This window comes from Phytophthora infestans, genomic scaffold (genome assembly GCF_000142945.1).
Source record: "Phytophthora infestans T30-4 supercont1.7 genomic scaffold, whole genome shotgun sequence".
Lineage (NCBI taxonomy): Eukaryota > Oomycota > Peronosporomycetes > Peronosporales > Peronosporaceae > Phytophthora > Phytophthora infestans.
This window is the reverse complement of record NW_003303752.1, coordinates 2,967,698-2,994,552: the sequence shown is the minus strand read 5'-3', so window position 1 is coordinate 2,994,552 and position 26,855 is coordinate 2,967,698. Positions and strand designations below refer to the sequence as shown.

The following is a 26,855-nucleotide window of genomic DNA, read 5'->3' as shown; positions in this document are numbered from 1 at the left end:
ATCCAGAACGTGGCGGTGTATAGCGGTCGATTGGAGTGTAAAGAGAAATCTGTTACTATACGACGATTTTTATTGGCAGAAATGGTGGCACGGACATTCAAGAACATCGTGCGGCACTTCATGCGTCAAGCTGCTAAAGCGAACTCGACTGGCTTAACTCCGATGCTACATAAGCAGATTTTAATCCAGTCGCTTAATCTGTTGAGTGGAAGTCGGAGAGGGAGCGAAAATCTGTGGAAAATCCACCTCTTCGAAGGAATCCGAGCTAGGTTCGGCTTGAGAGCAGTGTCGGAAGTTGATAAGCAAAATCTACGCAGAACTCTCCTGCCTGTGCTCGAGTATATCGTTCGTCGAGTGGCGGAGATGATGGCGATCCCAATCACGGCTCTGTGCTTGACACGAGTGGCGGATAATCCAGATTGTTACACGTTTGTTCTGGACGATTTATCGTCTTTTGGAGACTTTTACCGAGTGAAACACAACGTGTCGATGCTCTATTTCTCCATGGCCTCGTTGCTGCTACTTCAAGCGACAGTCAAGCAAGCCACGTCATACAAACAGCTAGTTGTATCCGACGATCCGAGTGGCTATTGGTCGCTTTGTGACCGCCGAGGGACATTAGAACCAGCAAATCTGGGCTCTTATTGTGAATTTCGAGGGAAATTTCGTCCTGGCTGCACTCTGGAAGGTGCAGGACCCATCCTGAACGCAGATTTGAATCGCTCTCTGGTTCTTCGGAAGACCTCACGAAGTTGTGTTGAATTCCCGTACGGCAAGCGTTTCTATCCGGATAATGTGGACAGCTACGTGTCTTTAGAAACGTGGTGTCGTTGTGATGGCCATGAGAGTACCCGACGGGTTGTACTGACACTTGGACGCTTCTGTCTTAGTGTGTTGAAAGCCAATGTATGGGCGTTCAGTTTAAACGTCAAGAGTATCGACATCTCGGTGTTTGGATCTCAAGTTATCATTGGAAAATGGACCCATCTAGTCGGGACATATGATGGAACTATACTGCGTTTCTATGTGGATGGATTATTGCAGAATGAGGTGGAAGTGGCGAGCGTTGTCGACTTGGAAATCCAGAAACGAGAAGCGATGATGGCAAAGATGCGCAAAGATATCGCGGATCTCGAGGACGACGCCAAAGGAGCGTGTTTCCGAGAGATCGACCAAGAAACAAAGCTCTTGTTCGCCACTAAAGAAGGTCGAAAACAGGTCAAAATGATCAGCACGAAGCTGTTTGAAGAGCACGAATTCCGAGGTAGATTGTCTCGAAATGCGGCGACCGGAGACGATGGCAACTCGTCAAAGAAAGCAGAAACTATAGTGAAGAAAGACGTTTCTAAAGTGTCCCGCGCTGACTTCGAACCCGTGGCTAAAAAGCAGATTATCCGCGAGAAATTCGACGCCAAGTGGTTGGTGTTGGCTGCGGATTTTAAGGAGATGAGAGAGCGAGTGAATGTAAAAATCCAACGAGAACTGGATGAACAATCCAATCAAGAAGCTCGTCAGCTGCGGATCGGATGTTTGTCCTCCATGCGACGGAAAGATGGGAAATATTTCTTCCACGGGAACATCGCTCATGTTGCGTACTATAATGGTAAAATCTTGACTCGGGACCAAATAAACGCCCACTACGTGATCGGAACTCGAGATCGCGCTCACGAATCGGATCATCTATTTGCTTTGGCGTCCAGTCGCTTCTCGCGAGCTCTTGAGTACGCTCCGGACGATAAGCGGATGTTGGAGAAATTTGCGGAAAATATCTGCGCTTCACTTAAGTACGACTTGGATCACCAACACGCACGGGAAATCTACAAGAAGAAGGTCCGGTGCGGACTCAAACCCCTCCTGGCGACGGAAAACGCACACGGTATTGCTGAAGTGATGAAAAACCTGCCGCGAGAGCCCATTTTCAGTGACTTGTTCTTGCTTTGCTATCACAATATTCTGAAAATCCAGCCAGATTATTTCCAAGCTGTCAAGTCACAGCAGTGTTGTTTGCCACTTCGAGAGCTTGCACGGATGCCGTTTGCGTTCTTCTTGGGGTCACGGTCAGCTAATTCCCTGGTAAACATCATGAGCTGGTATGATCACAGCGACGACGAGGACGCTATCATATCGACTTTTGCAGGTATTATCTGCAATGTTCTGGTAGATTTTCCAACCTTTTTCGGAGATCAATTGACGAATATGATGTGGCTACGCAATCTACGGAACCCCAAAGCGGTCGTCTACTTTGTGTTATCCATGGAGTCAGGTGAAGACGCTCGTTGTATTGATCTCAAAGACGTGCTGGATATCTCTGAGGAGGACATGGATATTATCACAAAGAACAACAGATTCTGCACTGGTCTTCACCTTGCTCGCTGCTCTCAGTTATCGGACGCTACGATGCGCAGAATAGCGCTGTGCTGCTCGCAGCTTGAAGAGCTGGATATCTCATATTGTACCTTGATCACCGATCTGGGACTGGCAGCAGTGGGCAGATACTGCAACCGACTCGTTCGATTAAAGATTATCCATTGCTCTCAGATTCGAGACGTTGGCGTGGAAGCGATCGTACGTACGAATCCAAGAATCGAGGAATTATCCTTGAGTTTCTGTGAGAGAATCACCGATCGTTGTTTCCTCACAATCGGTAAATCCTGTCCTGGATTATCGGTATTGGACGTCGAACTTTGTGTGCAACTTGGCAACAGCGCGTTGAAATATCTAGCGACGATGCTGGTGAATCCCAGTAAATTGAGAATATTAAATCTCGCGGGATGTCGACGTATTGGAGACGAAGGCTTGCTAGAAATCCTGAACGTGTGTACCGGTTTACAAAAGGTTAACCTTCGTCTTTGCGACAGAATGACAGATGTTTCTATCCGACGTCTAACACACAACTGCTTGGAGCTGGATACTCTAAACGTGGAGGAGTTAACTGCATTATCTTATAACATCTTCGTATTCGATCAAGAAGGTGACGGTCGTGATGTTGTGGATAAAAATCTGTTGCAGAAGATGAAAGTGCTGGATCTTACTGGCTGCGCGGGGTTAAACGATTTGTCTCTGGGTCAATTGGGTCATCGAGCTAAAACGTTAGAGTATCTGAATATTTCAGCATGTACCGAGTTAACCGATCAAGGACTGTCATGGCTTCTGGATGATATGTTAAACCACTCACTTGGAGGCACATATCTGCGGCATCTAGATGTCAGTTATTGTCCAAACTTAACAGCTAGCGGGATCCACAACGTGGTGCTGCGTTGTCCATCTCTCGTGTCACTTAGCTTGTCCGGCTGTACACATTTGAGTGACGATAATATCATTGATATCGTCAACTCCTGCGCGAAAATTGTCAAGTTAGAATTGGCGTTTTGTCGTGAGTTAACGGACAGTGTGCTGCACGCTATCGCTAAGCATTTGAGTCTGGAAAAACTTAACTTGTCGAGATGTGTTCGAATAACCGACGACGGGATGCTCGAAATCGCAGCACAGTCTTCCGTTCTTCGACGTTTAAATGTGTCTGCGTGTAAGAAACTGAGTGAACGAACGTTGATTGCCTTGTTGGAAGGGTGTCGACTGCTGGAGGAGCTGGACGTCACGCATTGTCCCCTTTTCTCGCCGGAGACGCTAGCGAGATTTGTCAAGAGAAAAGTGAACGTCACGTGTCGAAAACTTGAACAAGTTTTGGTCACCACTGCGCTAGAAGCGATTGAGTCCAAGGAGCAGCACGAACGACAAGAAGCAGAGAAGCAGCAGCAAAATGAAATCAGTGTCGATGCGTTGAACTACATGACGCCAGAACGTCGAGCCAAATATGTGAAGACGCTTCTTGCTGCCAAACCTGGAGTCAAAGCAGTGGTATCTGAAGGGCAAAAGTCATCGAACAACTTGCCACCGATCGTGAGAAGCGAGCATGAAGATTAGAATGTATAAACTATTAATTTTAGATTAGGTTTTTAGGGTAAAAATCGTTCTTGCAAAAAAAATAGTACTTGAAACGGAAATAGACTTTCTTCAAGGCACAAGGAACGACAGATAGTATGGAAGACACTGGCGTTGATGAGGAGGTGCAGAGGAAAAACACTGATGCAACTGGTCCGATGTCATCCCAGATTGCGCACTCAATGCGTACGTACGTGTGTTCCTCAAGAGTATTTTTTTAAGCTCCTAACTGGTTTGGTTAGAAAATATTGGTGATGAGGATGAGCTGGTGCTACTTCGGGCGGAGAATGCTCTTCTTAAGAAGAAAATTAAAGCACTAGAAAAGAAAGGTCGCGGAGAAAAACCTGGCTTGTGGGTATATGTGCAGATGACAGTCTACATGAAGTAATATCTGACGCCGTTTTATATATAATCCAGGATACTTGTCGTAGATGAAAAGGAGATTCAACAAATCGATAATTTACTTAAGAAAGCAGAGGTAAAAAAATACGCGTTTGATGGAAGAGAATTGCGACTAACGCACGTAAATTCCATTGAAAACAGGATGCCAAAATGGAAGCGATGAACTATGTCGCTAATACGTCGAGAGAAAAGGTAGAGTCGGTACAGCTGTACGCAGGATGAAGCGGTTTACGGACTTTTCCTTGATCGATAGCTCGGCCAAGATGTCCGCGCGCTTCAAGCGATTCTGGAGAAAGTAAGTCGTAGAGGAAATAGTCGACTGCAGCTGACTAATTTGCGACAACTCTAGGCAAAAGCAGAGCGCCACGCTTTTAAGAAAAAAGTCAAGACCAGTGAAGAGAAGCTTCGTGTCGAGAGAGCCAAGATGGCACAGGTGAGCTCACTCGCTTCTGGGTGCTATATTTAAAGTATTTTGAGATCATTTTAACACGCAGGAAGAGATTCGTTTCCAAGTTGACCGAGAAATTTTCGCCAAAATTATCAAGGTAAATCTTCACTCACGGTATTTTTATGTAATGGCAACTAGTGATTTAATTACTAAAGGTCAGCTGTCTAGGATGATCGAGACGCATACAACAAAGAAGTGGATTTCCTTGTTGAAAAGGTGACAGCTGTTCAAAAAGAGAAACACGAGCTGTTTGTATGGGCGAACGAACAGCAGGAGCGACACTTGCAAGAGATTCGGAAACTAACACGAGCTCTCGGAAGAGCCAAACGCGTCGTGGACGAGCAGGTAATAAATAAATTATGCACCCTCCGCAGTATTATAAAATACAGATTCATCTTGACGTGTTGCAGGCGACGAAAAGCTCCGCGGTTCTCAACGGTGTGCGCCAAGTTCAATCCACAGTGTTTCGCACAACACCCGCCAAGTAATTTAACTTTCAAGTATGTAGTACTTGACAATATATTTTACCACCAGAAAGCAGAACTTATGTGCTTTATCCCGATTTTACCTGGTGGCAGGAATTCTACTAAGTATCCTTATTCCAGCGGACTGTAGATGATTCTTTGAAGTTTTCCACGTTGCTCGGACACTTGAATGACCATCTTGAGGTCAAGAATATCTCCACTATCGTCCTTGAACGCCGCAATCAGGAGGCCACAGTTGGTCAACTGGCTCGGCTGAATTCCAGAAATGTTAATTTGCGGGGTCTGTTTTTAAGGACAGTCCGAGTTACACAATTGTTTTAAACATAATGGCAAAAACTTCGCTGCAAAACGAACCGAAAACTGGAAATGGTTGTCACCGGGAGCGTAATTCGTTGCCTCCACTTGACCGAGTTGTGCAGAACAGCAAGCGAAAAATTCAGATTTGGTTAAGAAAACATCGAGATAGAGGTATTTGGTCATCACACGGCTGTAAGGCTAAGGAAAATGTGAAAAGGATATTGATAATGTGCCGCTTGGTGACAGAGTCCACCAGATACTAACACAAAAGCGCACTGCAAATGTCAGTTTGTGTTGCCAAAGATACTGCGATCGCACCCACCTCGATGTCCCAGAAGCCGTTGATGACCGGCGCGTCCAGGTGGAAATCCACTTCCAGGTTCAGCTCGTCTGTGAGCGCAGCCGGGTTTGGCGAGATATCCACGGCCGTGACGTCCACAGTGGGTCGCGAGCGTAGGAACTCTTGCTTGCTTTCGCTCATGGCTGTTCGGGTTATTGGTGCGTGTATACTTTTGTTTCGTACTTAAGTGACACTCGAATATTACCAATTGTCTTTTGCTAAAAAGTTTAAAAATAATTTTTCTTTCATTTTTTAATTTCGGCTGTTATTTTATTACGGAACTAGCTCACGCCTTGTATGTTTTTACTTTCTTATTAAATACCGTAAAGCTCAAGTAAAGCCCAGTTGAGCTTTACATGTTGAATCTTCAAGGCATGGAGCCATTTCTTGCGGTTCCATTGTGGCAATTCGCGCGGGTATTTTTGCGACACTGCTGGAAATGACTGTTACCAATGCTGCACGTGGCATTTTAAGTGGACCCGACTTATTAAATACCCGAACCAGGACGTCGTTTCCAGGCTTGAAGCGAGCTGCCAGCGTCTCCTTCGTCAATCCAAACTGAAGGTCAAAGTGCTCATAAACCTGGAGCAGCTCAATTTTTCTGACCGAGCCGTTTTATACCATTTACACCACTGAATCTGTGTCTTGTCAAGGCCTCATTGAGGCCCTCAAGACTTTGAATTCGATTTGAGAAATGGTTGGCGCTTCGTCATCAACATGGAATAGGTTCAGAAAATGGCGTCCCACTGTATACAGAAATACGAGACAAATGTAAACTGCGTAAATTACCGACCACATTCTGCGAAACGTCAAGGAAACAGCTCAAAATCTTTGCCATTTTTCGCAAAAAGTGATCGGTAGCAGTATACGGTGGTATACCTCAAAACTTGCGTGTGCAACCTTAACTCAGTTGCCTAGTTGCCGTCTGGAGCACACGGCACGGCACCACTTGCCGCCAATCACCAATTTTCACACGCCATGCCTGTGCCAGTCGCCGCTTCCACGGCCGTCGTCGCTCCCTTGGGCGGTCCAATAATCTCTACCAAGGCAGAGGGCAACCAGCAACAGTCCGTGCAACCCTCGAAGAGTCCCAAGGCCGTGCGCTTCGCTAACACCAAAGACCTCGAGACCTATCGACCGCAATTGGATTCACACTACCCGACGCCCTACGCGGCCCGAACTGTACCGCAGAACGGGTCCACCACGCGCCGCTACACCATTGACGAGGTGGAACTCTACTTCAGTGAAGACCGTCCTGAATTCCCCGTGGGATTGAGCGACTACGCAGTGCAAAAAGCTGCCAAACGTGAGAATTTCGTTCTCTGCGGATTCATCGAGACCCGCCGCGTGAAATTGGGTATCACCAGCTGGAACAAATCTTGGGCTGAGCTGTACGCCGGCATTTTGGTCTTGCGCAAGTTCAAAGACACTATTCAACGTAAAAGGTCACTGGTCCCCGTCGCCGGCGCGCGATTGGAGTTCCTCGACTTTAAAGACAAAGTTATGCAAGTAGATTATCTGTACCAGGGCAAAAGTGAGAGCAGCACTCTACGGTTCCAGACCAAACAGGATATGTTCCTCTGGTGGTGGTCTATCCAAGTTGCCGCTCGTGTTCCAATGGAACCGCAAATGCTTCACAAGTGTATGAGTCGTGCAACATTGTCACCATTCCAGATTAAAGAAGGCACTTACCAAGTAGATGATGTGCTGTTTCCCAAGTTTATTCAACCGGTTCTAAACCCTCTGAAGAAAAAGATACAAACTCCTCGAGGAGTTACGCACCTCATCTTTATACGCCACGGAGAGACTGAAAACATCAATTTCCGCGTGTGCGACCGCGATAAAAGACTCACAAAACGGGGAGAGCAGCAGGCTGAGATCACTGCCAAGTCGCTGAACAAGATGTTTAAGCTAAGAGGAGATGGCACCCCGAGTGTCACTTTGGTGTATGGAGGACTGCGGCGAACTGTCGAGACGGCTGCGGTTTTTGCCAAAAAGTTGCCATGGGCTGCCAAAAAGTACGAGTGTAGTTTTCTCGAAGATGGAGCGCCCAAGAATGTAGACGTTTTCCACCGTTACGACTACCGGGAGGCAATGCACAAAATGGCGTTTCAGAATATTTGCCGTTGGGATGGAGATGACGCCATGGCGCGTGGACCGAAAGGAGAGCCAGAGAATTTTAAACTCATTATTGCGCACACGAGCTTCATTCAGTACTGCTTGGCGCAGTGCTACGGCGTTCCCAAGGAGATTATTCAACTAGGAGCCCCTATCAGTCATTGCAGCATCACGCGCGTTGATCTGAGGTCCAACGACGAACTGGAGGGCAAATTTGCCAATCGAGTTTCGCACTTGCCGCTCACACACCAAACGAGTGAGTAAGATAAAGGAAAAATTGTAAAGTTAGTATTTTCGGCTTAGCCAAATTTTTTGCCATTACCGTACAAATCGCAGCATCTTCTTAAAATTTATTAAAAAGAAATGCAAAAAACTCAGAGATGTATTCATATTCACGAGATGTACGCTAGCCTTCTCTTTGCTCTGGTCTCCGTTTCAGTGGAACGGAGTGTTGCATCCACCCTGTCGGATGGAATTCGAGTTTTTTTCGACGTCTTAAGCTGTGCAAACCTGTTTGCCAATGTTGCTGCGGCATCGGCTGCCGGAAAATGAGCGGGGTGAGGTGATATTCATCTTTTCACCAGAACTCAAGATGGCGAGATAGTTGCCACGATCGGATTTCTTGCCGCAGGACTCCGGAGTGAGTTTATCAACGGAAGTTGAGCTTTTACGCGCGATGGCATCCTCAAGACTCAATGGGTAGCGTCCAACAACGAGAACGTAGTCACCTTTGGGCAAAGCCAGTGAGATGTACGGGTCGCGGAAGCTGATGGAGCGGTAGTGAGAGCGATTCACAAAGTTGTCATCGTCGTCACCAGAGTTCACGAGGTCAGCGACTGACAAATCAGCTGAATTGGCGCGGAACAGGTAGGCCACAGCGTCGATGTACGCGCTCTGGCAGTTTCCGTTGATATCGATGAAGCTGTTGCCGTCGGCACTTCCATACGATGCGATCTCCATTGTGATGCGGTTGAAAGCAGGAACGGTGAATGGGATGTAGTCCACGGACACAGCACGTTGACTACGGACGATTGATCCCTCGACGCCAGTGGCATAGGCGAGAGCTGCTTCTCGGTGGTACGGACATTGAGTGTATGGGGCGTTCGGAGCCGCGACGCTGCACTGGGAACCAATGTAGGTGCCTGGAGAAGTACCAGTGATGGTCGCACTGGTACTGACGGTGAGTCTGTAGCTGCCATAGTTTGATGTTCCCTTGTCACAAACGCGAACGTTAGGAGACAACGGCATTTGCTTGCTTGCTGCTTGTGTTGGAGTGAGACCCGATGCGCTGATTGCCAATCGGTAGTTGCCAGCTGAGAGCTTCACGTACAGATACGAGTCGGCGTTGCTGATCGATCCATCGGCACTTCCATAGCCGTTGGGGGCGTTATCGTTTGCAGAGACGACAGTCGTCGCGCCAGCGGCAGCGTCAAGGCTAAAGAGAATGATACTCGAGTCAAGATACCCAGCGTTGCAATCCCCGTTGACGTCCACGTAACCTCCGCCCGCCTTCTCTTCCATTGAGAGGATATCGAGCTCCACTGCTGCCTCTGACGAGAGTTTAAAGTCCACGTAGTCCACGGACGTGAACGTAGCAGTCGAAGTGATCGTCCCGTCCACTTGTGTCTTGGTGGTTGGAGCAGGAGCAGTAGTTGGGGCTTGGGTCGGAGGCGAAGTGGTAGGAGCAGAAGTTGGAACTGACGCCGCAACGTACACGGCGTTCTCCGGAAGAATGTTGCGTGTCCTCATGTCGGTAATGAGCTTGTTCGCATTGATAGCCGTGTTGGGACATCCACCGCAGTGGTGCAAGGCGACGACTGAATTGTCGGACCAAGCAAGGACGGGTGAACCAGAAGAACCACCCTGTGTGTCAAGCATGTAGGCGACCTGGTCCCTTGCACAGCCGCTTCTGGTCAACGAAGTTACGGTGCCCCACCCATTGTCTGTCTTCAAAGCGATACGCTTGCCCCATCCAGCAGGGTGTTGAGGAATGTAGATTCGTTCGGATAGCACTGCTCCCGTTTCGCGCATCTGCAAGTATCCGTACTCACCGGACAAGTTAATCGGAAGCTTAACAAGAGCATAGTCGAGTGCTGCGTCAGCGTAAATGAGCGTCGCTGATCTCGCTCGCACCCTACCGCCGCATGCCATACCCCGGTTACAGTTGGTGCTGCAAGTCGCACCTTGGGCGTTGAACTCGAACTCCGTGTTGCTAGCGTGTGCTTGTTCTGAAATGCAATGGTTGTTCGTAATGAGGTGGCCTTCCGATCCCACCAGCCAGCCCGTGCAGAAATAAGAGCCCGTTGACTTGTGGATCAACAAGCGAGCCACAGCACCTGCAGCCTTGAACGCACTCACGTCAGCCACGTAGCATACCGCTTGCTGACTTTCATCTGCGCCGCACACCTCCTCTAGGCCGGACAAGGCGTTGTTCGCTGGTTGCGCTAGGAATCGGTAATTATCAACGGTGAAACCCATACACAGGAACGTGTTCACTGCTTGTGCGCCAACAGCGGGATCGGCGTTTGCAGTGAACAGCTCAACGACGATGGACGTAGTCTGGAGAGCTGTGGAGTAGAAGACACCACTGGTGTCGTACCCGTTGTACCTTAGCACAGTCGTTTCCTGGTCGTTCGGATTGGCCGCACGTATCTGAATGTAGTCGCTCTTGGGAAGATTGAAATTGGTGAAGTGCACCGAGATGAAGTCTGCCAGCCGATTCGTGACCGTGTACGCAAACCGGGGTTGCTTGGTCGAGTCGTTTGTGAAAGTCGGGTAGTCGCCTTCACCGCACCCGACGCCAAAACTTATGTCTTGGATGCCAGGAGTGCTGGTGTTTAGAGCTGATTGAGCATTCGCGATGGTTGCCCAAGTGAGGGCGACGAAACCAGCAAGTCGGTGAAGTAGTCGAGTCATGACACTCAGTCCTCTCCTTAGAGGTTAAAGCTGCTTCCGGTCCGTCCGACACGGAAGATTTTAGAATGGCTGCTTTAAGGGACTGGTGAGGCTATCGGCACCCATTCCGATCGGGGGTTGGAAAACTCCGCGATATTCAACGCCCCAATGGGATGTCGTTTGCAGCTTAATCGCGTGTTGGTGGTTAAATGCGAAGCATATCTCACACGCCGATCTTTCTCTGGCGGTTTTCAAAACTGGGGTTGTCGTTTTTGATGAATGTTCTGGCGGCAGACGAAAATGGGATGAAGACGGTCGACTGGACGTAATGGGAGGTTGCTGCTACGAATATATCGGTCTCTTCTCGCCAATTCGTGCGATGTTGACACGCTTGGTGGAATCTTCACCCAAACTGACACGCGAGGAATGTCTGAAATGAAATACAAATGCAACTCTTGTCTAGCAGGAGGTTGGTTTTTTGTGTGCCCTTCGTGGAAAGCGTTGCTACCGCCTACACCGTAGCATTCGCTGGAAGAATGTTGCGCCATTTCATGTCGTTTACGAGCTTGTAGCTGTTGATCGCCGTGTTTGGACACCCACCACAGTGGTGCAAAGCAATTACTGTGTTATCTTGCCACGAGAGAACGGGTGAACCGAATGAACCGCCTTGTGTGTCCAAATAGTACGCTACTTGATCCGTCGCGCAGCCGTCCATCGTCAACGACTTCACAGTTCCCCAGCCGCTATCAGTTTTCATCGCGATGCGCTTTCCCCACCCAGCCGGGTGCTGGGGCATAAAGATTCGTTCTGACAGTACGGCACCACTAGCACGCAGACGGAGGTATCCATACTCGACGGATAAACCAGCAGGTAACTTCAACAGAGCGTAATCCAGCGCTTCATCTGCGTAGATTAGTGCTGCCGATTTAGCACGAATCGATCCGCTACATGCGCGGGCGCTGGTACAGCTAATACTACACACAGATCCTCCAGCGTTAAACTCGAATTCTGTATTGTCTGCATGGGTTTGTGAAGAGATGCAATGGTGGTTGGTCATCAAGTGACCTTCACTGCCGAGTAGCCAACCAGTGCAGTAGAAAGCGCCTTCTGGTTTCTTGATTAAAAGGCGAGCCACTGTTTTGGACGCTTGGAAGGCATCGGTGACAGATTTGTAGCAAGATGCCTCTCGACTGTTATCGAAACCGCAAGCTTCTTCTTTGGCTCCATGGAGCGATGACGCTCTTGCCAGGTATTGGTAGCTGTCCACAGAAAACCCAAGACATTCCGACGCATCGACAGCCAGAGGGGGGTCTGATGTTTCTGTGAACAACTCCACTATAACAGCAAAGGTCGAAAGCACCGGAGCGTAAAAGTCACCACTTGACTCGCCGCCGCGCAATTGTACAACTTGTTTTTCAGTAGACGCTGGATCTGCAGCACGAATTTGAACGTAGTCATCTTCAGGCAAGTTGAAGTGCTTATAGTGAACAGCGACGAAATTCGCGAGCGGGCTCGTGATCAAGTACGCGAGCCGTGGCTGCTCGAGAGCTCGTCGGTGGTCGGGTATTCCATGTCCCCGTCACAGCCCACTCCAAAGATTTCTACTTGGATACCAGCGGTCGTGTTGGAAGCGTTAGAACTTCTGTTGTGGTATCCTTGAGCACCTGTCAGCGATGGTAATGTTGTAGTGAACGCCACTAACGCAGAGATAATACAGAGAAGGTGATGAGTCATCTACACCGTGTGAGTTTGAAATGCCTCGGTGCCGATTGTGCTAACAATTTCAGAATGCAGAAGGGCAAATTTTTCGTAATTTGCTACCGATACTGTTGACACTCACTCCACTTATACCTTGCTGCGATCGTACCCCCGACTTCGTTACTGTTGACACTCACTCGACTTTTACTTGCGACTTTTACTTGGGTGTTTAGACTGTGAAGTTGTCTACCGATATGAGTGCGGTTCCTACATCCAACCAATGTCGTTAATAACTCGAGAATTCAATGGTTTGGTAGATACCCTGAATCTGATGAATAAAACAATGTGTATTGAGGTAGATAATCTTCCATCTACGACAGATCTGATGCCAAGAACAACAATGCTCTCGACAAATACTTGTGTGAGTAGCGAAGTTTACGTGCACGCGTTGTCAGGGAGGATACCGCGCCACTTCATGTCGTTAATCAGCTTGTAGCTGTTGATGGCCGTGTTCGGGCACCCACCGCAGTGGTGCAGAGCGACCACCGAATTGTCCGACCAAGCAAGGACGGGGGATCCTGATGAACCGCCCTGGGTGTCCAGGTAGTACGCAACCTGGTTATTCGCGCAGCCTCCCATCGTCAAGGACGTTACAGTTCCATAGCCACTGTCAGACTTCATCGCGATACGCTTGCCCCAACCAGCCGGGTGTTGAGGCACATACACACGTTCATTCATGATAGCTCCGCTGGAACGAAGGCGCAAGTAGCCGTACTGACCTGACAAGTTGATAGGCAGCTTGACGAGAGCATAGTCAAGTCCTGCGTCGGCGTAGATTAGCGTTGAGTACGAAGCTCGAATGGTTCCAACACAGGCGCGGGCATAAGCGCAGTTGACACTGCAGCTTGAACCTTGCGCCATGAACTCAAACTCGGTGTTACTGGCGTGGGCTTGAGTCGAAATGCAGTGGTGATTGGTCAGAAGGTGTCCTTCACTACCAATGAGCCAACCCGTACAGAAGAAAGAGCCCGTCGACTTCTTAATCAACAGGCGAACCACAGCGTTGGACGCTTGGTACATTCTAGAGTAACCGGAGTAGCAGCGAGCTTCTCGACTGTTGTCGGCACCACACACCTCTTCCTTAGATCCATTCAGCGTGGAGCCCTGACCCAGATACTGGTAGCTATCCACCGCAAATCCGACGCATCCGGATGAATTGGCCTCCGAGCTGGTTGCATCAGTGAAGAGCTCGACGATCACAGAGGACGTCGACAGCGCATCAGCGAAGAAAGCGCCCGTGGAATCGTTGCCACGGTATTGCAACACGCGAGTGTCCAGAGCTGCAGGGTCCGCTGCACGCACTTGGACATAGTCGCTCTTGGGTAAATTGAACTGCTTGAAGTGCACCGCGATGAAATTCGCCAACGGGTTCGTGACCAAATATGCAAACCGTGGTTGCGCAGTGGAGTCGTCAGTGGACTTTGGGTACTCAATGGCGGCACCGCACCCCACGCCGAAGTTCTCTTCTTCGATACCTGCAGTCACTCCGTCCGTGCTGCTGCTATTGGAATATTGAGCAGTTGTGAGCGACGACAGCGAGGCAACAAGCGCCATTGCTGATGCCACAGCATGGTAGAACAGGCGTGTCATTGAGATTTTACACTCCGAGGAAAGAGATGTCCCAAGAAGGAAGTTGTGGAATGAGCTGCTTGCGACGATGTCTTCATGCTCTTTTTAACGCATTGCAAGGGCAGATCGCATGGAGGAGCACAATGATAAACTCGTACGCTCACTCCGTCGCAGCTACCACCGGTAAACTCCTACTGGAACCGCGACGTTCTTGCTGCTCAAACGCAGACTCGAGTGGTGGTTTCAAGGTGATGATGTCCTACGCTTTAAATTAGCCATTCTTATCGAGCCAATTCTCCACCGAAGGTAGGAGGACTCCACAAATAAACTCAGCACCGTTATTTGCCATTTTTAGTTGCCCGCAAGCGATGGATCTGCGATCTTTCGAAGTTGCTCAAACGTTATTTATGGTGACATCTTCTTGCTACTTCAGGCTCCGTCATGTTTTCGGTGGGATACAGGGACAATTTCTGAAGTACAAAGGGTGGTGTTAAAAAACACCGAGGGATAGAGGGAAGGGCGGGTCCTTTGACGTCGTGGCGTAGCTAAAACAGTCCCCAACCCGTAATAAATCACCGACCTTGAATTATAGCACAGTGAGTCAGAGAGGCACTTTACTTCTTGGCCGTCTTCTTGACCGTCTTCTTAGTAGTCTTGGCAGTAGCCTTCTTAGGGGCCGACTTCTTGGCCGCAGCCTTCTTCGGGGCCGCCTTCTTGGTGACCGTCTTCTTGGCAGCAGCCTTCTTAGCGGTAGGCGACTTCTTAGCCGTCGTCTTCTTGGCCGGGGCCTTCTTGGCCGCCACCTTCTTAGCAGCAACCTTCTTGGCCGCCGTCTTCTTCGCCGTAGGCGACTTCTTGGCCACCTTACCAACCTTCTTGACAGTCTTGGCCGACTTGTCAGACACCTTGAGGCTCCTCTTCGTGGAGGCAGCGGGTTTGCGCAGCTCGGGCGAGAGCTTGTACGAGCCCTTGATCTGAATGAACTTGCCGGCATCAACAGCTGTACGCAGAGCCTTGTTCAGGTGGTGGCTAGCATAGTTGTCCTTCTTGTTCTCCACGATCTTGGAGATGGCCTGACGGGACGAGCCGTTGCGCTCCTTAAGCTCCTTGATGGCGTCCACAATCAACTCAAAGTAAGAAGGGCCGCTTTCGCCAGCATTCTTAGCCGCCGGGGCCTTCTTGGCCTTCGGCTTCTTAGCCTTAGGGGCTTCCTTAGCGACGGGTTCGTCCTTCTTGGCAGCGGCGGCCGTCTTGGCCTTACGAGCCGAAGGCGAGCGCGTCGTAGCGGGGGAAGCAGTAACCTCCTCAGTCGGAGCAGTGGTAGTGGCGGGCGTCGGCTCGGCGGCCGCAGCCTTGGCGTCTTCGGTGGGAGCCATGAGGACTTTAGAGAGAGTGTGAAGAGTTAGCGGGGAGCGGTCGGAGCCGTCGGCGTCGAGTTCTTTTCTGCCAGTCACGACGAAATGAAGGGATTTTTGGGTTTGGAACGGGCGAAGTTTCCCGCGAAAGTTAAGTGAACCAATCACAGAAGAGTGTGGTAAGGCTCCGCCAATTATAGACTAGAAAGCGAACCGACAGGCGAAAACAACTGATTAGGGGACAAGGAAGGGTTGTGGAGACGTATTTAGAATTATGTGGACACATTTGACAGTGACTGTATACTGCACGGACGACTTTAATTGTTGTATGCTTACCATTCCCTCGTCACAAAGTCCGAGTACCTCGAAAGGTTTCTCGTGTAAAGGTAACTCTCCTCGGGTAACGCGGTTAAACAGTTCCAGGAGAAGGACCAGGATTCGGGGGACGCCCCTTTCCACTATCGCAGTCTGTGCATTCCTTTACAAACGTTTCCACATCGGCATACATGCCACGCCAGTAGAGGTCCAAGCACAGTCTCTCGTAGGTCCTCGTTATCCCTTGATGTCCTCCTTGGGAGTCTTCATGTGCATAGTGCAACTCCGGTACAACCAGGCGTAGCTCATTTACTTTGCCACGAGGCCGTTCTAAACCTTTGCCCGCCCATAGTTGGCACATTCAACATCCAAAGTCGGCAACTTTAATTTTGATTTATTTTTTTGCAGGAGCGACGTACCCGAACTAAGCAGTACCACTATCCTTAGTGCAATCAAGCTGGCTAATCCATACTCAAAGTCGGCATGCTGTACTCCTTCTCCCTACAGATCCACGTACTCGCCGTACACCATGTCCTCGAAGCGTATTGCGGCGTTGACGAATTTCGCAGCATGCAACTCCATCTTCTGCACCATGCGCTGTGTGATCTACGGCAAACTCCTTTCTTTTCTGTTTGTTGACCTCACTGTTACATGTCATTGGCTCCACGCGAGTCTAAGCAACAGCAAGTGTGTTAGCTCTAATAGCATCAGCACCTTACAACAGACTGCATCACCTGTTTGACTGAGTACAGCATGCCAGTCAAATGGCGAGAAATCGTGGTCTCAGAGATGTCCACGTCAAAGTCTTCTCGCACCAGCAACCTTAAAGTACCGAGCGTGTACGTGCAGCACTCTTCCATCCAGAGCTCGAGAGCCTCCCGAATTTCTGGCGTGACCTTAGCAGCTCTTGCCCCTCCACGAGGAAGGCTCTCAGCCCGTCCGTGGTCTACCAGATACTGAGCGGTGGTGCGAGGGAACTCGTTGTGGCTAGCGATCGCGCGCCAGTCTTGGCCGTTGTTGAAGGCCTCGAGGACCCGGCGGCGTTTCTCAGGCGTGTGGCGCTTGAGCGTGGACTGAAAAGGCATCTACGCGATGCTCGGTAGAATTGAGAGTGAAGATTAAGACGCGCCACATGCATAAGCTTGGGTGGCTTCGAGCGCGCGGGAGTTCCTCGTCGGAATCTCGTTGGCAGTGACAACTTTGAATGTTGATTAGTCGACATTGAATGAGGAAAAAGGGTGGTGCTTCTTAAGTTGGGCACGTTGCTGACACCCAAAATTAAAGCTGCCGACTTTGGATGATGATGTGCCAACTATGGGCAGGCAAAGGTGTAGTGTCGAACGGGTTGGCCGATATAGCACGTCCCTGGAATCCAGGACGAAATCGTCGGCAATCATTGCCGCCTTTTGCGTTTGAGCGTGTGTCATTGTCCTACCATCGCCTATCACGAATCGCTTGATCAGCGCCAGGAATTCATCTCCGTCCTGGTGTGCTTTGATCCTGCGCCAACGATCTTTCTGATAATCAAGAGGTCCCAACGTTGGTTCCTGGTTTGCACGACCTTGAACATCCTGGGGGCGGGTCACCACTGCGAATACTCTGGTAGGTATGGGCAGTGGTCCAAATTCAGGACTATTCGGCGAATCATCCTGACGCTGAGTGCTCTCAACTAATTCATCATGAGGCTCCACACTGGCTTCTTTCGGCTCTGGTGATTTTATGAGCTTCTCGTGAAAATTGGACACTAACTGGAGGTGGATACTTTCGCTTGAGTCTTTCACCTTTCAGGAGTGGTCAAGGACCAGAGTATTCGACGTCAGGTAGTCAGGTTCCTGATTAAGCTCCCGCTTGACGTGCACCATCCAAATCGTCTTAAACTTCTCACTCAAGAACCCATACTCAGCTAACTTGCGTTTGAATTTGAGCTGGTTGCAATTGATTAGTACTTGGGCCTGCTGAATCGCAATCCTGAAATATTCAACGTTCACATGATCTTGAATTCCCCGATCAAGCGTCATCGACATTTCTTGCACCAGACCTTTGTACGCAGCATCGCTCCCAGTCACGTCTTCCAGGATAAAACCTCGATCTTCTACCAGGAAGGTACCACAGAATACAGTCACAGCTTCCTTGATGAGTATGGGGTTGGCGACTCGTAAGAAACACAGTATAAATACTTCGTAGTTAGCATCGAGAGCATCCACGCTAATTGGTACGTGCGGATTGACGCGCCCCTAGGTCGGAATCAGTGATTTAGTCTCTTTATCCAGATGAGATCTGGGGGTAATACCTGCACTCAAGATTGCAGCCAGTCCGTCCTCGTCTCGTTGAACACGCCATATTTCCAGGTTTCAGCGTGGCAGCATCAGTTCCCAACGAGCGATCCTGCCGTCAGCACTCCTGGATGCCAGAAGTCACTTGAGCACAGAGTATCTGGCGCATCCTAGAGCAGAGTGTGGGAAACTTCCAAGCTTGTAGTACTGAGATAACTTTATTGGTATCCCCCCCACCTCAATGAACACGCGTCCCGTATACCTGACAGGGCGGATCACCCCGTCGTGCTCCTATCCCAGGACGACCGAAGCCGCCCAAGCATTCACGTAAGGAATGATCACGAACGAGGCGAGCTTCTCATGCTACCATGACTCCATCATCTCCTGAGTATTGTGCTCGCACAGCTTCAGCTTCCGCCTCTCGGCTATGCCACTTTTTTGTGAACAGCGCTTCCAGGCGTACACGCTCTTGGCTCGCAGCCTCCGCAGCGTCGGGAGCGCATTCATCCTGGCGCTTAGTCTCCTACTTGACAGACTAGGGTGTCTTCGATGTTGTCTCAAGCTTCTGTGCTCGGCGTACAGCCTCCAGCCTTGTAGGTTCCGGCTGTATGAGTCGATGAGTCAACCCCTGGAGCTGGCGACGCGCTTCTTGGTCTCGCTGGTCACGAACACGCTCGTGTTCCGGGGAGGCAAATTGTTCTCGCTCGTGATACTCCTACTGCTCTTGCTCCATCCTGGATTGCCACTCTTGATGTTGGGGCAAAGCATTTAGCTCGAGTAGGTCATGCCCAGAACTTATTAACGATGAGCAAGCACCATAAGAAGCACCAACACCACAAGCATCAGCAGTCCGACGTGAATGCAGCTGCTCAAACACTTCACGAGCTTAAAGCAACCATATCGGGAAAAAGGCTCAATAAGGTACTGATTAATAAACTCGATTAAATTCGGCCTACAGGCGTTGTGAGCAGTAATTTAAGTGATGGGAAAAACTATGGAGATCGAGGTTACGGAGATCGAGATGTATGTAATACATAAAAAGTGCGAAGGCAGGGATAATTCAAAAATAGCTTTTTCAAACATGACTAAAAATAGGCAGACCATCTATGGCCAAGAGTAACAAACACCAAAATAATCCCGAGCGGTTGATGTTGGTGTTAAACAATATTCTTCTATTATGGCGACACCTGCAAGTACGCCAACTTCCTTCAGCATTTCCCCGCTACCTAAAAAAACCTCTATGATTCATACGACGAAGCCGAAGCCGCTATTCATGCTTGGAATCGGGGAAAAGGAATTGACGTCACTAAAGGCCACCACAAGAAAAACAGCGCCAAGGGGATATAGCAGCGCGACTTCAAATGCGACAAATACGGACATACGCAGAACAACCGTCACCTTACTGAAGAAGACGGAATTCTAGTACAGCGATATACATGTAAAATTGGTTGTACAATATAAACTCGGCTTGAAGCTGTCAACAAAAACGATTGCTCAGGGAAATGGAAAATTGTGCACTTGAAAGGATCCGCGTTACACACTCACCCAGCCTCCGAAGACCCCAGTATTCACGCTGGACATCGACGTCGGGACATGCAGGGTCTTGTTTCGTCGGATCTTTCAACACAGGATTTGATTTCCTCTCAACTCACTGTTGGAATTGCACTTGCGGCTGTGGTGGCAATAATTCACAACGCTCATCCTGAAACAACAATACTGGCGAAAGATGTGGCGAATCACAAGAGAGCGGGCCGACGTGAGGCTCTTGCAAACAACACACCAACGGAGCTGCTTTTGAAAAAAACTGTCCACGAACAATTTATTTTTCAAATGTAAAGTAAGTCCCGAGACCTCTCGGTTGCAATATTTGTTCTGGTCTCACCCAGATGTCAAACAATTTTACAAGTGGAATTCCGAAGTTTTGATTATGGACTGCACCTACAAGACTAACGCATACGATTTGCCGCTCTTGAACATTATCGCAATGGCGAACCTGAACTCTGTGTTACCAATAGCACAGTGCTGGCTGTCAGGTGGAAAGGAAGAAGACTTCGTGTGGGCTCTCGAACAACTGTAATTTATGATGACAGACTATGACATACCAAAGCCTACGGTCATAATTACAGATCGGGACCAGGCCTGTATGAGCGCGTTAAATCGCTCGTTCCCCGACGTTTCATCTCTGGTCTGCCGTTGGCACATGAATCGCAACGTGATGGTCAAGACAAGAACACTTTTTGGACAAGTTGAGATTGAAAAACCTGCACTTGGCCAGGATAAGTACGAGAACACGGTTGCAACAGATCAGCTCATGGAGCTGTATTATGACGCCGTCGAAGCTCCTTCGGAAGCGGAATTTGAATCGCGCTGTGCTACTATTCGTGCGTTCAGCGTGGAAATGGCAGCTTATCTGGACAAACACCGGTGGAAATACAAAACCAAGTTAGTGCATTGCTGGGCATCCCAATACTTACATTTAAATTACCGTGCTACGTCGGCTGTGGAGAGCACACACTCCAAGTGCAAACGCTGGCTTGAATCTGCCCATGGAGATCTTCTCACTGCATTCGAGAAATTGTTTCCATGGTGGAGAATTTGTATTAAAAACGTTTCTAACGGGGTCGAACGCGACGTCAGCACGGTCTCTCACCAGTTGCAAGAGGAGCTGTATACTGGAGTCATTCCTTTTCATTAGCAGATATGCACTTAAAGAAACGTCAAACCTGTGTAAGCAAGCCCATCGGATTGTGCCAAAGCAAATGCCGATAGAGGCTTGTACTGGCATCTTTAGACGGTCGAACGGAAGTCCATGTGTACACGATCTTATCATAATCGTAAAGTCAGAACGTCAGCAAAAATTGAAAACCGAGGATTTTCACGAGCACTGGTTAACTAGAAGGGGTCGGACTGAGAACTGTGCATCTAGAGTGCTCGATCCGGCTTCTTTAAAGCCAAACAAGTCCACAAAGCGTAGGAAACGCACAAAAAGAACCACGGAGTGTCCGGTACGGCTTGGGATCCTACGTTTGCCGATAGGGTCGACATGATATATCCAGCGCCCCGTCCGGATTCTGAAATGACTTTTACAGAACCGCTTGTGTCAAACACAGTACCGATTCATACTCTCTCCGCATCCACCATACAACTCCCGTCTCTGAACGAAGTATTAAACCAGAGAACCAACACCAGCGCGCAAGAGCAAACCTCAGACAGCCCAGAACAAGCAACGAATACGACAAACCAACCATTCTATTAGGAGTTTCTACCTCCTCGTAGTTGGGGACACGCGGGTCGTAGACCGTTTTAACCCAATGCAAGATACCTTTTAGTACATAAACTGTTTTATAACTAGAAAACTTCAAGAATATGTCATATTTCATTGTAATATTCGTATCTTCATATCGACAACCGCAATATTTTTAAGTGGCTGCAAATAGAGGACAAGATCAATTTTGGTCAATTCAGATTCATATCCGTGTTTCAACACGCTTTTGGTGCTATTAAGAGCAAATATAAGCTCAGATTCTGTAAATTGTAAGAGACAATTTAGTGCTGAAATAATGCTACACATTTAGAAGCAAAAACGGTCACAAATCAAATATAATATATTTAAACCAGAAACCCTCGATGCTCGAGGTATTATCGATCACTTGGGGAAAAACTATGGAGATCGACTCGATCTCCATAGTTTCTTACTTTGGCAAAGTGACTTTGCCAAAGGCTTTGGCAAAGTCACTTTTGGCAAAGTCCTTGGGATTTGGACGGACGGATTAAGTCCGTCCAGGCCGATTGGCCGAAGCCTGTGGCGGAAGGACTTTACTGATTACATCTTAAATGTAGCATTTTACTTAAATAACAACGAATTGGATAAATCAGCTCAGCTTTAGCCGATAGAGACCCGAGCAGCAGCCGACAGAAGGGCAAGCAGCCAAGCCGGAGCAGCAACTCGTACACAGTCACGTCCAACAGAAGGCCAAGCAGCAGCAGCAGCTCGTACTCCGCCACGCCCGACACAAGGTCATGCAGCGGCAGAGCTAGCGCTCATCCACGACCTACCGAGACCGGAGTAGTAGCATCTCGTACACAGTCACGTCCGACAGAAGGCCAAGCAGCAACAGCAGCAGCTCGCGCCCATCCGACGGAGACCAGAGCAACGCTGCGGCTTACGCAGGATATCTACCAGGATCCTTTTCGTTTACCTATCAGGCGCAGCAGCCACAGCATCAGGCATGCTGGCGGCAACAGCGTGGTTAACGCCGACGTCGACATCAGGTACGCAGTCGACGGAATCTAGAGGCCAGCACCGACGTGAAAGTCTGACCGAGAGCAGTAGCAATACCAATTGGAAGAATTCAGACTGTACATTACGGAGGGTTATTACGCTTGAAGGCCAAGCTGGATATTACTTTGAGTACCTGGTACTATGGTAATTTCAAACAAATAGCTCCGTAAGTGTTGATTTCCGACCACGAAATCCCTGGAGTATTAGCGCTTCTTGTGGGAAGTTTCGGTCATTATGGACAGTAAATTCGTGCTTGATCGGGGAAGGGATATTTTCCAGTTCATTCTCGTCCTCCGAATCATCTTCACGTTGTTCTCTTAACATTCTCAGCTCAGGACCAGCTTCGTTTTCTGTGTAGCCCGCATCAATTTCTTCATCCTCAAACACCTCGTCGAGAAACTCCCCCCACATCGTCAAAGTAGCTGTTCCATCAGCACCGTCACCCGGATCGTCATCGTCACTGTCATGGTTGTCATTCGATGACCCCTGTTGATGGGGTGAAGGCTCAAACAGGTTAGATCTGCTCGTAGCATCCATTATAATTTCTCTCTCAATGGGAGAAATAAGAAGCTTTTTCCTTGGGTCCCCGGAATCAATCTTTTTAGACCGATTGCGAACATGCTTGGCAATGATGTGATAATCGAGGACTTTAGTTGGAGCCATACGATTGCGCTTTGCAGTGTGAATTACGCCAAGTTCACTAAAGAGACGCTCGCATGTGGCAGTATTTACTGCAATAGAGAGAACCCTCATGGCGAGTGTTGGAAGCTGGCTCTTGGAACGTTCCGTCGCAACGCACTCCCAGTACTCCCATGGTACATTGGGAAACTCGCTAGGCTTCGTTCGGGTAAAGCGACCTTTCATCCAGGCCAGCATATCACGTCGTATCTCGCAAATATCCTCAGTAGCAAACAGTCGCCGGAAATAGTAAACAGCAATCTTGCACAACGTGCCGGTTCCCTATACAGCGGTCTCAGGTAACTCTCGGGCGATCTCGGCGTACACTGGATGTAGTGCAAAGCCAAGCATAAACAGGGGCTGCTCACACTGCGCCCAACGATGCTCAACGCACTCAACTAGTTTGTTACGACGGACAAGATGTTGCTGGAAACCCTCATAAATTTCCCGAAATGATTGCACGACATCTCCCAGGGTATTCTCATCTCGCTGAAGACGAAACGATGCGTAAGATATTGGCGCGATAACGGCTTCTGCTTCTTTTAGCTCTTCCCAAAATAGAGACTCACCAAAAACACGCAGCTGACTTGGAAAGTCACTATTGGTTTTGTATTGGCGGTACAGCGTTTGCAGAGCTGATTGAACGCGAAGCAAAGATGCCAAGCATCCTTGCATAGAGTTCCACCTTGTTTCGCATAGCGTTCGTAGCCCCAAAGATCTCCCGTAAAACTTTTTCATGATTTTTTGAGCACGTGGTAGCCACTTCGAAGATGACGCGTTCAAAATGTTGACGGCCGTTGCAGCCTTGGATGCAATACCATTAAAATTCGATTTTAGTACTGCTTTCACGAGGTTGTTGACGTCATGCGCAAAACAAAACAAGAAAACAACCTGCGGCCACCGAATGGCCAGAATCCGGCGAGCACGTCCACACTGTTCTGCATTATCCGTCGCCATTGCTCCAACACACCACCCTTCTAGTTGGGCTCGCTCCAGTAATTGCTCAAGTTGTTTGGCAATAGCTATGCCATGATGCTCGTCTCCAGCTGGTAAGAGCGCGTAGGTAAGCAGTATTCCAAAGAGAGAGAGTTGACAGCCCAGTAGGTATTCCTTGGAGATATTCTGCCAAACATCCGAGAGCAGATTAACCCAACCGTTTGTAGCCTTCACCATTGCCCTCAAAGCTTCCGTGTCCGTCATGCTGCAACGGCTTGCATGTTCTTTAAGGATGCGACCACTCAACGTTCGTCGAGAAGGAATAACGTCTGAAATTCCAGGACACAGAAGCTCCAGGAACCGCAGAGCGGACGCCTGCTCAATAAATCTGTCTGGGAGATGGTTGTCGGCGTGAAGCTCGATGAGATAACACTCAATTTGTCTGATCTCACTCTTTGAAAACCTCCGCTTTTCTTTCTTCGTCTTCTTCACGATTAGGTTGTACGCGTTGACTGCCGGCGAAGGGCGCTTCTCGAGTATCAGTGAGCGGCGAGCATGAGCTGGACGTGCCGTTCGTGAACCAGCATGACGTGAAGGTATGCCAGCGTACTGGGATCTTGTTTGTGAAGCAACTGGTGGAGGAGTAGTTGGTAAAACTTCTGAGGTAGTACCTCCCACCGAGGACACCAGGGTCACTCTTTGTACTACATCTGGCGTTGCCACAACAGTCAGCGACGCCAATGGCTCCACACATAGTTGAGTCGCCTTGTAATATGTGCATTTGGCGAGATGGCTTTGGTAGTTTCGCACTCTACCGATTATCGGCTTTGGCGGGGTAGTGGTCACCTCATTCTGGAACGCAGCCCTGCAAAACTTGCATTCGCGATAGCTATAACCTCCTTTTGCTGTCCCCAATTCAGGAAGCCGTTTAAAATGCTTGCTTTCTTGTCTCTCAGGACGTCCTCCAGCGTCTCCCATACTGAAAAGTGTATGCTCAAGGGTGTAACCTTGTGAACACACAGCTGGTGCTTGGCCCCCCGTTGGTCGTAGCGGCGGACTTGCTACTCCTGCTGCTTAGCCTCTCGTCGGACGTGGCCAATTACGAGTTACTACCGCTCCGGTTTCGTCGGACACGCACTAGCTGTTGCTGCTGCTTGCTCTCCTGCCAGACGTTGCCGCTTACGAGCTGCTGATACTCCGGTTTCGGTCGGTAGGGGACAGGTACTAGCTGCTGCTGCTCAGGCCTCTGTCGACACACACGAGCTGCTGCTGAATTCGTCTCGGTTGGTCGTGGACGGGCACTAGCTGCTGCTACTCAGATGTCCGTCGGCCGTAGCTGCAGACTTGCTGTATCTTCTCCTTGGTCTTCTGTTGAGCGTGGCCGTTGACGAGCTGCTGCTGCTCCGGCCTTGGTCGGTCGGGGGCGGGCGCTAGCTGCTGCTGCTGAAGTCTCCGTCGGACGCGCACGAGCTGCTACTTCTTGGCCTCCCGTCGCGGGCTTGCTGGCTTGTGGGCAGAATCTAGTCTGGGCAGCCATGGCCCGGCCATGGCCTAAGGGCCGAATCCCCTTGGCAGAACTAGGTTTAGGCCAGTTTTTGGCAGGCCGGTTAAGTCCCTACTGCCAACACGATCTCCGTAACCTCGATCGTCGAGGTTACGGAGATCGAGTGTAAGTAATATATAAAAAGAGCGATAGGTACATCATAATACATGTAGTGCTGTTTCCCGGCCACCAATTTGATGTGGACAATATCACTTTTAAAATGGCGGCAACCAGCACAAAGGCAAAAACACCCACGGGCAGAGGCTCAATCACCACTCGGCGATGCTCAACATGCAAAAAAGTCTTTGCGTCCCCGTATTCGAAGACCCGCAATCTCAAAACCCAAGTTTGGCAAAGCAGCCAAAAAGAAGAGGTTTACCGCGAGGAAAGAGCGCAGGAAGGCGCACAACAAAGCGTACTACCTCCGGCGTAAATGGGGCATCTCTCTTACTCACGACCCGATCAGCAAAATCCTCGACACTCTCCTCTCCAAGGTTCCAGACGCCAAGGCGTCAGGTCTTCCAGCGAGTGAAGCTCAGCTGAACTTTCGACTCCAACGACTAAATCGCTAATAACATTTTTTTTGGTGCCGCTAAAACCTTTTTATTGTTTTGATCTGAACCACTGGTCTGTAAATGTACCTCTTAAAATGACTCTAAACCACGCAGCTATTGCTGGCAGAATTTAGCAATTGTTGCACAAGCATAACGAGCTCATTGCGAAAGTGGCTGGTCCGCATTACAGTAGTTTTTGTGCAAAGACAAATAAGTAAATTGTGATTGTTGATTGAGATTTTAGAGCAATCAACTATTGTGATTCACAATTTAGGCAATCTCACCATCACAATCCTTTTTCCGCCGTCGGCTGGACAGCATGTGTCGCCTCTCCGCCCACCTCTCCTTTAACGGCGGAAATAAGGTCCCTCGTGATTGACATGTGTACCTACTACAAGACCATAAATATCTGCAGCGGAATCGTCAGGCGCTTCCAATTCCGACGGTTGCAATAGTTCAGCGTTTGTGCAGTACCACCGTCGCACCCATTTCGGTGGTTGTGATTTCCACGACGACGACGCGGCAAATGTATGCAAGCATGCTTTTAGAGGTCAGGAGGAGCAGTCTAAGCTCTTCATCTTCACGTGGCGTTCAGGCGTGAACATGGGATCCTGGCGTTGGGTGTGGGTCAGACTCCGACGCGCTCATTGTGGGCAAGCTATCTAAGG

The 26,855-nt window shown here is 49.3% G+C and overlaps 7 protein-coding genes across 7 annotated transcripts; 2 read left to right on the top strand and 5 right to left on the bottom strand.

Moving 5' to 3' along the window:
- Positions 1-162: 162 nt before the first annotated feature.
- On the top strand, positions 163-3,921 carry PITG_05397 (uncharacterized protein; the record flags this gene model as incomplete). Its single annotated transcript, XM_002999004.1, has 3 exons — positions 163-1,264; positions 1,331-2,090; positions 2,604-3,921. 3 exons carry the CDS (start codon positions 163-165, stop codon positions 3,919-3,921), a joined length of 3,180 nt encoding a protein of 1,059 aa, XP_002999050.1.
- A 1,363-nt stretch (positions 3,922-5,284) lies between these two features.
- Positions 5,285-6,052, bottom strand: PITG_05396 (uncharacterized protein; the record flags this gene model as incomplete). The annotated part of the gene is made up of 3 exons (XM_002999003.1): positions 5,285-5,556; positions 5,629-5,830; positions 5,890-6,052. 2 exons carry the CDS (start codon positions 6,050-6,052, stop codon positions 5,754-5,756), a joined length of 240 nt encoding a protein of 79 aa, XP_002999049.1.
- An 837-nt stretch (positions 6,053-6,889) lies between these two features.
- Positions 6,890-8,293, top strand: PITG_05395 (uncharacterized protein; the record flags this gene model as incomplete). Its single annotated transcript, XM_002999002.1, has 1 exon — positions 6,890-8,293. The coding sequence occupies one exon, from the start codon at positions 6,890-6,892 to the stop codon at positions 8,291-8,293; it is 1,404 nt and encodes a 467-aa protein (XP_002999048.1).
- A 231-nt stretch (positions 8,294-8,524) lies between these two features.
- On the bottom strand, positions 8,525-10,945 carry PITG_05394 (uncharacterized protein; the record flags this gene model as incomplete). Its single annotated transcript, XM_002999001.1, has 1 exon — positions 8,525-10,945. One exon carries the CDS (start codon positions 10,943-10,945, stop codon positions 8,525-8,527), a length of 2,421 nt encoding a protein of 806 aa, XP_002999047.1.
- Positions 10,946-11,435: 490 nt separating this feature from the next.
- Positions 11,436-12,382, bottom strand: PITG_05393 (uncharacterized protein; the record flags this gene model as incomplete). Its single annotated transcript, XM_002999000.1, has 2 exons — positions 11,436-11,798; positions 12,302-12,382. 2 exons carry the CDS (start codon positions 12,380-12,382, stop codon positions 11,436-11,438), a joined length of 444 nt encoding a protein of 147 aa, XP_002999046.1.
- Positions 12,383-13,057: 675 nt separating this feature from the next.
- On the bottom strand, positions 13,058-14,302 carry PITG_05392 (uncharacterized protein; the record flags this gene model as incomplete). The annotated part of the gene is made up of 1 exon (XM_002998999.1): positions 13,058-14,302. The coding sequence occupies one exon, from the start codon at positions 14,234-14,236 to the stop codon at positions 13,058-13,060; it is 1,179 nt and encodes a 392-aa protein (XP_002999045.1).
- A 336-nt stretch (positions 14,303-14,638) lies between these two features.
- PITG_05391 (histone H1, putative) lies at positions 14,639-15,699 on the bottom strand (the record flags this gene model as incomplete). The annotated part of the gene is made up of 1 exon (XM_002998998.1): positions 14,639-15,699. The coding sequence occupies one exon, from the start codon at positions 15,625-15,627 to the stop codon at positions 14,866-14,868; it is 762 nt and encodes a 253-aa protein (XP_002999044.1).
- Positions 15,700-26,855: the final 11,156 nt, after the last annotated feature.